A 10,174-nucleotide genomic window follows, 5' to 3' on the forward strand; every position below is an offset into this window, starting at 1 on the left:
CGTCTTAGAAATCGTACCAAATTGGTTGAAGGAAGCTTATTTGCCGTTATTGATTTGTTACTAGGAGAAAAATCAATCACTTCGTGCTTTGATGCGTGTGGGGGATGATTTTACAAAAAAATTCAAATTTTAAAATGTTTTTCTTATTTTTTGATAAATTTAATGTTATTACTGCTCCTGAGACCTTAAAAGTCAGTCGGAGCATTCAGGGCTTCACACAGGTCTTGTTACTTTTACTGTTGTTTTCTTATTGAAGCAACGTTACCTGAGTGTTTTTTCTATTTTGAGATATCTTTTCATTAAAGGTTTAAATTAATTAACAGGTGCTTGAAATGATTGTGAAGCTTTTGAGTCTCATGAAAAAAATTAAATGCTCAAAACAGTTTGAAATCAGACAACTAAATTTGTTTTTTTAATCAAAACAAATTAAACGCCATGAATTTTTTGAATGCTTTGGGCAAAAATAAAGCAACCAGCAGTGTGAAAATTTAGGATTTAAGCATGTGTTTTTAATTTATTTTCAACACGTATGCAAGTATTTTTCAAATTTTGCTTATTCTCATTGTTTTTCTTGAAAAAAAAAGAAAAAAAAATAGAAAATCTTGATATTCTTACTAATTTTGATAAGATGGCAACATCAGAATTTTAATCCAAACAAGCTGAAAAAAATTATATTTATAATTTTGGGTATTACTTTTTATTCAACACTATAGATTGATTATTCAGTTTTCTTAACTCATAATCTAAGTAACTGTTTACATTTCGAGCATGGTTTTTCGAGAGCAACGTATGAAACCAAAAAATGGAAAAAAATATTTACAATTTCCTATAACTGACGGTTTTTTTTACTTTCAAATATTTGATTAGAAAGATAAGTTTTCCCCACTTTTAAAAAAAATTGCTGATTTCCAGAACTTTTTTTACAGTGAAAGGCTTCATTTATCTTCTCATATTTTTTTGTCTGTATCATGTTTTCATTAAAAAAAAGGTTTGAAAATACTCCAAAATTGTTTTGTTCGGCGCTAATACTATTCCGATTTCAATCTCCTGAAATTACAAAGCAGCTACAAAATTTAACAGCAAACTACCAGCAAAATTTACCAGCAAACTCGTAAATTTGAATTCTTCTAGAGTCAATTTCATTTATCGTTTAATACTTTTTCCCAATTCAGTTACTATGCTTCTCATTTGAGTTTTAAAAAAACTAACCAAGATGTTTCTAAATTGATAAAAAAACAGAAAATAAACACGGAAGGAATCATTACAAATTTTACCAAAAAATAGGAAAAGTTGAAATAATAGAAGATGTTTCAGATGATGGATAAAATGAAATCTGTGATGTTTTTGGCACAAAATTGTTTTTTTTTTAAGTTGGAAACACATAACGTACGTGTAAAGCTTCTCTCTAAGCTTGGCAGTTTGTGTATTGATTCTCTGCCATAATAATTATAATAATCATAATACTAGTAAAAATAATAATCATAGTAATCAGAATAATCATAATCATAATTATAAAAATCGTAATACTAATCATAATAGTCAGAATAATCATAATGCACCATTTCAAAGCCATTGAAACTTTAGTGACATCTTTTGAACAAACTGTATTTTCAATTGAAAGTCAAGAAAAAATGAGTGCTCAAATGTGTGTTCATAAGTTGTTTTGAAATCGTAAGAGTCCAATTGAATCAATGGCGAAGTATAAAAAAATTTCATGTATCGACAAACGACGTTTAATCGAATCGCGTTCGCGTGGAGAAGATTATATAGCTTTGGCCGACCAACAACATTATTGTGGAACGAACAAATTGTGAGATTACCCACAAAAATGTGTTGGTTGATACAATCATACGATGACATATATCCCGGATTGTTCGGCCAGGAATAAAACAGATAGATGAACAATGGATGTTGCATAAAAACCGTTGATTCTGTTATTATAACCCTTTCGTTTTCATTTGAAATAACATGTTTTCAATTGATTGAAGTAACTTGTGAGCACTCCATTGTTTTTCTATTCTTTAGAACTTACGAAATAAATGTTCTTTCAATAGAAGTTACCTATAATTCTTTTCAAATTACCGATCGTTCGATAGGCTTTGAAAAGTTGTAATACGTGAGGATGAGCTCTCACATGATCTCTGGCTTTAGTTCTAGGGCAGTTTGGTCAGTTTTGGTTGCAAAATGGTACCACGTGAAAGTTCTAGATGCAAAAAATGGCCTTGAATTGCAAAAACAAGAGACTTGCTCAACAAAACAACTTAGTCTGAAATGTGGCGAAAAAAGAGAAATGGACTGTTCTTAGATATTCTGGACATACTTCTATAACGTTTGAAGAAATTGGCGGGGATTATGTGTTTTTTTTTTCCAGACAATACTTTATTTTATAAATTGCAATTTTTGACAAAGTTTTTAAAATTTAAATTTAAAATAATATTTCACCTGTGGTGATTATATTTTGTAAAATTATTAAGGTTTAACGATTGCCAAATTCGCAGATTTGAGACAATTAAAGCGCGTTATTTCGTCCTTTTAACGTATAAGCGGAGCTTTATTGTTCCGACTTTTGATACGAAAAGAACGGAATATTTGTGCTCCGGTGGGTTTTTTTTTCTTCAGACAAATTTCGACTTTTTAACTAGCCGTTTTTGACGGCATTTTAAAATATCATTCAGAAAGTATTGTTGTCCTTAGCTTAAATTTGAAAAGATATTTCACCTGCGATGATTTTTTGTAAAGTTGTGGGGTTTAAATATTGCCATTTTAGCCAATTTGGGACAATAAACGCGCGATATATTTCGCGCTATTAACGCGTTAGCGGAGATTTAATCCGCATTAGAAATCATTCCAAATTGGTTGAAGTAAGCTTAATTGCCATAATTGATTTGTTACAAGGAGCGAAATCTATTTCTTTGTAGTTTGTTTGGCGTGTGGGGGATGATTTTCTCAGAAAAAGTTTTCAAATTTTAGAAAAAAAAATAGTTTTTTTTAATTACATTTAATTTGTTAATGATATTTATGTTATTGCTGCTCCATAAACCTTAAACGGCAGTCGGAATATTCATGGAAATTGGTCCAAATTGAAATGAGGCTTGCAATGCAATTCAAACTAAGTAAAGCTTTGCTATATATAAAAAATGTTACCTCGCATTTTAAATAGCGTGTTTAGGAAATATTTTTAAAAAATCTGGATTTTTTTTTGAAATTTCTTTTTTTTTGGAAATTTGATCATTTTTTCAAGCCAAAACTATTTCATAACTTAACAAGGCAGTCAGAATTTTCAGGGCTTTGTCCTCATACGAGCAGTCTGGTAATTGTTACCAGGTGTTTTTTCTTTAACTGAAGGCGCGCAAACTTGAAGAGTAATGAACGGCTACCTTATAAGTTGCTCCGCCAGCTATGTACTCGGTTACCTGTTTTGCTTACTTTTATGACTGACATGCCAATGCATCAGCCCGTTTCGCAGAGTTGTAGAAACTTCAAGATTCTACAACCCAAAAAAATCATTTGCGAAATCAATTTAGAAGATTAAAATTTTGGTGAAGGGTCGAGATTATATAGGATGGTCAAGATAGAGTGCAGGGCAGGGGCGGATTTACGGGGAAGGGGACGCCCCCCTCAGGGATTTGACCCCTGCCGACCCTTTGGTACTTTTAAGAAATCCAGTTTTGGCCGACCAACCTTAAAATTTTTCTAAAGGCGCCTTTGGCGCCAATATATACTAATTTTAAGGGGAGAGCGCGCGCCGAAAAAACGAACTTTCGGTCAAAATTTTCCAAAAAGTGCCTTAAAACGCCTATTTTGGCCTGTTTTTTCAAAATTTTTCCTGCAGCGCAGAAAATTTGGCCAAAATAGGGACAAAACAGTGCTTTGGAAGAGCTCGAAAAATCAATTTGGTCGACCTAAAAAAAGGTCGACAAAATTTTCGAAAATTATTTAAAATCCGCCCCCCTCGTAAAAGTCCAAGTTCCGCCCTTGGTGCAGGGTATTATAAGAGGGGAGAGAGAGGGGGAGAGAAAGGGGTGAACTAATTATATCCCCGGGCGCGATCCTATGCTTAATTCTGTCTTGAAAAAGTTGTTGAAATTTAAATAGTGAATTTGATTGAAAACTAAAATGAAATTTGAGTTTGGAGAGCCATTTTTAGAGCAATCAATTGCTAGCTATTCAGATTGAAGAAATATCAAGTATCAAACATTTCAAAGATTTAATATCATCATTTCAAATACTCAAAATTACAAAACATATATCACCTAAAATTGGGAAAAAACTTGAAAGACAGCTTTCAAGTTTCGAACTAAAAGTACTGCTTTGTTACCTACAGCATCACGAAAGCTTAATTGATTTTGAATCAACTAATTATGACAATAAAAAGGCACATTTATCAACGACTATTCAGTTATATCAGTATACTCTACGGAAAACCGATTTCATAAAACCATAATCATCGATATGGCAAATTTTATGGAAAAAAAAACAAATTGGCAAGCATCAGCAACAACTGAAATGTATAGAAATTACACCTTAGCAGCAAAGGATAGCATAAATATCAGACTAGCAAGATAAGATTAGGCAATTAATACCTAGAGTGTTTTTGATGAAATTCATTATTCGAAGATTCAAATAATCGGAATTGTACAAGTCTACAAGTGCGAGTAAACCAACAGACATATAAACCAAAAAAAAAAACTAAAAAAAGAAAGAACGACAAAATTTTCAAAATTTTTTGAAACCACCCCCCCAAGAAAAATTTCTGCGTACGCCGCTGCCACTGTATATAAACAACCAAAAGTTATGTCATTCGCAATAGTGTAGAAAAAATTATGTATTTTCAGTTGGTTTAGATGGAAGCTGGTTTAATACTTCAGCTGGTTTATATATCGCCAGTAAAAATCAAAATGAAAGTAACAAATTCTAAAATTTGCATTCAGGAATCAAAACTACTAAATCATCTAGATGTGAATCCCTGAAAATGCTACAAGAGGATGAGCGAAAATACTCTAAGTCAAATCTTGGTTGGTTCTAAAACTTGGTTTCTAGTTTGTTCAGAATTCTTTCTCTTTGTTGAATCCTAAAGAAATCGGAAGAATAATCAGTGATGGTGTTCCTTTAGACATCCGAGTTTGGCTCGGTCGACGCGAGATGCTTGAGCAGTTTCGGGTTGATCAAGTCGGAGTCGCCGTGTCGGAAGATGCAGGCATCCCGCCACTCGCAGTAGCCGAGCTCGATGTAGTTTCGGCACATCTCAGTTTTGAACTTGGGGTGCTGCGACTGAACTCGGAGCTCGCCGCTGCCATGGGCGAACTGACACTTGGTTCCGTACTCACACGCGCCTGTAAAATAAGTCGGTACAATTGTGGGATCAAGCTAACTTCCAGCTCCTTCCAAAAACCACTACCCCCCCCCCCCCCCCCAAAAAAAAAATAGACCAAGTTAAGATCCTCCACCTCAGCGCTCAAATTAAATTAAATTTAATTAAATTTGCACAGCGCTGCGTGAGAAACGCTCTATTCTGATTGGCTGAAATTTCGACCTCAGAACCAAGTTAACATCCCCCCTTGAACGGCTGGGCGGAGGGGGATGATGTTAACTTGGTTCCAATTGTGATAAAGGGGTCTTTAGAAGCCAGTTCGCGTAAAATCCAGATGCCTTGGTAGATTTTGGTAGTGACTTTGATAACTTAACTTTGACCCAAATGTTTAAAATGATTAAATTTAAAATGGGTGCATAAAGAAATTTTCATGGCCTTCAAAATCTTCGACCAATTCTGAAAAAAAAAAACAATTAATCATAAACGAAAACTACTCTAAGCTCGAAATTTTGGTCCTGTTTTTAAATGGGCCTGTTATTTTAATTAAACTTAATGTGCCTGTTAAATGGGCCTATAAATTGGCCTGTTACCTGGATCTCAAAGTTTTCATTTTTCTATTTTAATCGGAAAAAATCTTATGTTGTGTTCCATATTTACCTTTTAATGAGTAATTTCTGCAGTGCATTGTTTTGTACTTATTCGCGTTGATCACCGAAGTCGCCGACGAGGATCCCCCTTGACCTGATGGCGACACTCTGCCCGAGGTGTAGTTTAAGTCCCCCCGCCTGTCTCTCTGCACTGAATTCTCACGAGTGTTTGTCGTAGTCGGAAACAGTTGTCGGCTGGCTCGGGGTTGTAGTGCGATGTGGGATACCAGCTGGCACGTTTTCTTCGGACTGTCCGCAGACTGGCTCCTTCGGCTCGGGAGCATTTTGGAGGGGGAGCCAGGGGTGGTCGGGAGACTCGGAGACCACTTGAACAACTGGTCGGTCACACTCGTTCTGAAACACAAAGGACAAATTGAAATCCGTTTATGTGAAATTTTTTTGTCGAACTCAACCGTACTAAAGATAGTCACATCGGTAATAAGTTTACTTGCTTGGTCCCTCAAAACTGCTGTGGTCCCTAAAAAAAACGAGATACAGTATGCGGTTACCCACCCCAAGGCGTACGTTCAAATCCAGTGCTGGCTCTTCTTTTTAGAGAATAGGTGGGACAAATAATCTAAACTAGTTTTGTCACGGGACCAAACAAGTAAACTAGTACCCGAAAATGAAGGCCTTTTTTTTAGGACCCATCTTATATCATACTTGCACCAATTATTTCCTTCTAGGGGAGGCGAATTGTTACTAGGTATCATAGTAGGGGGAGGGGGGAGGGCAGTTGAAGAGATCATTACAATGACTCGCTGTTGAATCTGCTGCCGTTTCTTTGAGGCGTGCTGAGAAGACTCGAGTATCCCGATTCGGACTCTAGTCGAGACGAGGATCCGAGACTCCGAGACAGACACCTCTCCACATTCACCACTGTCTGCTCCCCCGCGGCATCCGAGAAATGCCGACAGAAACCCACGGCTCCTCCGAAGATGTCGTCCCAGATGTCGTCCTCTTTGTCGTCGGGGTCCGATTCGAAGTGTTCGACCGGTTTCTCGTTGGAGAAAACGAAGTCCAGAGTCATCTTAAGGAGCTCTAAGTTGAGGATTTGGTTGTCATCCTAAACGAAGATAAGTTAACATCCTCCCCCCTCAAATATTTAGGAAGTATTTTTTGCTTCGGAAGACTAAGCAATTTTTACCCAAATTCGATAGTTGGGTTAAGGATCATAACTTGGGCTGTTTAGGAGGAATGGGGTTAATTTGATCAATTAAGAACGTTAACCATTGATTTTCATGACGAATTTAGTTGAATGCATTTTGATGATGAATGAAAGAGGATTCCAATAGCTGCGCATTAAGGATTTTAGCGATGTATGGGTAAAATTTCGCCCGTTTTTTCCGACAATGTATCAAAAAACGCATTTTCATATCTGCTCCTGTGTTGTTTTTTAACTTCCCAGAATTTTTTTCGGCAGATTGGATATCAAAAAAAGTAGTTATTAATTTATTTTATTTTCTTTTATCTTGACGAGGTAGTTTGAGTATCGGATGTTTTTTTAGATTTGATTTTTCTGCAAATACGCGAACTTCAAGGAAAGCTTTTGTCGCTCGAGTTAGAAGTTTTTTTTCTCCAAAAATGTAGTAAACAATTTTATTGCTCGTTTTTACGTTCCGTTTTTTTTCTCGGCAATTGGCTGAATTGCCACTTGACGACAATTGTGCACGAAGTTTCTGGGTATTGATGATGTTAATTTTAACTTGATTCAATTATCGTTTCTCTCGAAATATAACTATTTTTGCAAGAACTGAATCAAATATTAGATTAATTTAATTTAAACCCAAATATTTGATTTTTACAAACCTCCAAGTATTTTAACTCGGACATCGCAATCATTTTTCTCAGTTTTTTTTTCGACGGGTTTCGAATCTTCCAAATCCAAAAGCTTCTTTAATTTGAGAATTGGCAGCAGAATACTCAACAAAAACAAAAGAGGTTGTTGAAAACTCAATGGAATGTGAGGAATGTTGTTTTGTTTATTTCGAGCATCTCAAACTTCGTTACCGAAATTCAATCAGCCAATCAGATTTGAATACTGTTTTATGGTGGGAAAGATCGGCGCCTTTTCATCTGTCAATCAAAGCCGGTTGTTCATCATAGCTCAATATTGTCAATGGAAAGTCTAGTCTTTTAGGACTGAAGCCGCGCCTTAGTTTGAAAAGACGGCGCCTTTAATTCATTCCAATTGGAAAGTTAATTTCTTGTTTATTAATTAGCCAGCCAAAAAACAAAACTTCTACAAGCTCTTTTTACAACAAAACAGTTTGTTAATTGCGGATTAAGTTAAATTAATCGCTCATGTTTAACCAATAAACTCGTGCAGTATTACAAAACGCGCAGCCTTTGGTAACTAATCAAAGGGGAAGAATAGATCACTACGGAAGCACCGAAGGTTTGATCGACAAAGCATCAAAGAAAACCGAATCCAGTTCGAGATTAAAATCGATCGACACTCGCATTAAGATGATACTTACTAAATCAAAAAGCTGGCAGTTTGTTCAAGAGATTGTAGGGCCCTTTTTATTTAAACGGTCGAAAAAGCTAAACGACCCTTCAAAATAAACAAGACTGCTCGTATCAGGACGAAGCACAAATATTCCGTTACTTTCGTATCGAAAGTCGGAACAAAAATTAAAATCCAGCCAAGCTCCAACAATCTTAAGACAACTGATTTCTAACAATCAGGTCAGGGACAGATATAGTATTGGGTCGATTCTGTTATTCGGCCCAAAACTATCAAATTGTTAATTGAGCATTTCTTTGAAAAAGAATTTTTTATGGCTGGGGTTAATTTCAACCAATCACACACCACACACACCCTCTCCCCCCCCCCCCCCCAAATAGACATAGTTAAGATCCTCCACACAAGCGTTTAATTTATATTAAATTGCTTTAAACAGCCCTAAACTTGCCCTTAACAGCTTTGAGGGGGAGGATGTCTTGGTCTCTAAAAAAGATCCCTAAGATTTTCTCGCGATTGTTTCAGCCGACTTTTTTTCATTTTCTGAGCCTTTTTTTGCGCTGTTTCCCTCTTAAAATGGTTATAGATTGGAGCTAAATGCGCCTTTAGACAATTTTCGCATGTAATGTGGTAAAATAGGGTGGGGGAAGTATCGAATTCCTGTAAGGGGGAGGGGTCATAACTCGAATTAAAATTGACCGGGCTTCAAAGTGATATATCTTTCCATCCCATCTCAATTTAAATTGAAGTATCTTATTTGAAAAGTAAAAAAAAAACACTTATATCCGAATGCAAAATTTGATCCTAGTACATTCTTTTTTTCCCACTCAGTCCCACCCCCTACAAAATAAATATTTCAGTTTCTAAAGTAGCTAAGAAAAAAGGACCTACTTAACAATCGCCCTCCCTACGGTATCTACTGAAAAAAATTGCCACCCTGTTAAATAAATCACTAAATTAGCATAAGTTAGTTTTCTGATTGGTTGAAAACTCAAGCAATTTAATCAAGTTAACAATTGCCACCCCCATTCTCGAAAGGGGGTAATTTATAAGTAGATCTGAAAAAATTTTGAGTTACTGAACAAGAAACTGAATCAGAACGAGGCCAAACTGTGCACTGTATAGGCGCGCTAGTTAATGCTGCAGGTCACAGAAGTCCACAGACAAGTCTATACACATAATCTAAAATGTAGGTGAACTCCATGTACAAAAGGTTTGTGAAATCCGCACTCAAATAGACGTAAACTTTGTCGGCATATTGATTTTGTCGCTGAATCCGCAACGAGCAAAAATTGCTAGTTGTTTCAGATTCCTCAAATTGAGTTATATTCCGCAAGGCCAGCGGATTCTGCAAATTGTGAGCAGATTCCGCAAATAAAAGGTGATTCAGTAATATTGCAATGTAAATTTTAATGATGTAAGTGGCAATAAAGACCACCATGGTATCCATTAGATACTGGTATCTATGTGGTATCTTTTAGGTAACTTTTTCATCATCTGATATCTATTGTATCTATAGTGACTATTTGGTATCTGTTTGGTAACTATTTGAAAACTATTCAATAAATTTTAGTCTTCAACACCCTGTTTTTCCAGAATAATGTTCCGTGTACCTTCTGAAGTAGAGTTAGTTGTGAAAAATGTCTTTTCCAGAGAACAATGAGAAAGTGCAGTTTCAAAAACCCCTGCAATGAACTAAAACAAAAGTTTCAATGGGCGCAATGTGTACCTGATAAAACATCAGTGGTG

At 35.8% G+C, this 10,174-nt stretch overlaps 1 protein-coding gene across 1 annotated transcript; it reads right to left on the minus strand.

The window, feature by feature from the left end:
* Nucleotides 1-4,840: 4,840 nt before the first annotated feature.
* LOC134840363 (uncharacterized) lies at nucleotides 4,841-7,905 on the minus strand. The gene is made up of 4 exons (XM_063856130.1): nucleotides 7,768-7,905; nucleotides 6,711-7,024; nucleotides 5,969-6,312; nucleotides 4,841-5,333 (listed from the first exon to the last, which is right to left on the minus strand). The coding sequence occupies exons 1-4, from the start codon at nucleotides 7,798-7,800 to the stop codon at nucleotides 5,110-5,112; spliced, it is 915 nt and encodes a 304-aa protein (XP_063712200.1). The 5' UTR covers nucleotides 7,801-7,905; the 3' UTR covers nucleotides 4,841-5,109.
* Between the last annotated feature and the right edge of the window lie 2,269 nt (nucleotides 7,906-10,174).

Source organism: Symsagittifera roscoffensis, chromosome 2, assembly GCF_963678635.1.
Source record: "Symsagittifera roscoffensis chromosome 2, txSymRosc1.1, whole genome shotgun sequence".
NCBI lineage: Eukaryota > Metazoa > Xenacoelomorpha > Acoela > Convolutidae > Symsagittifera > Symsagittifera roscoffensis.

Bases quoted from the DNA above. Each gene is read 5' to 3' on its own strand.
- LOC134840363 (XM_063856130.1), bottom strand. From the start codon at position 7,800: ATGATTGCGATGTCCGAGTTAAAATACTTGGAG. The intron at 6,313-6,710 runs GTAATGATCTCT...TTTGTGTTTCAG, and splicing joins AGATTCAACAGCGAGTCATT to AACGAGTGTGACCGACCAGT. The intron at 5,334-5,968 runs GTAAATATGGAA...CTTATTTTACAG, and splicing joins CAGAAATTACTCATTAAAAG to GCGCGTGTGAGTACGGAACC.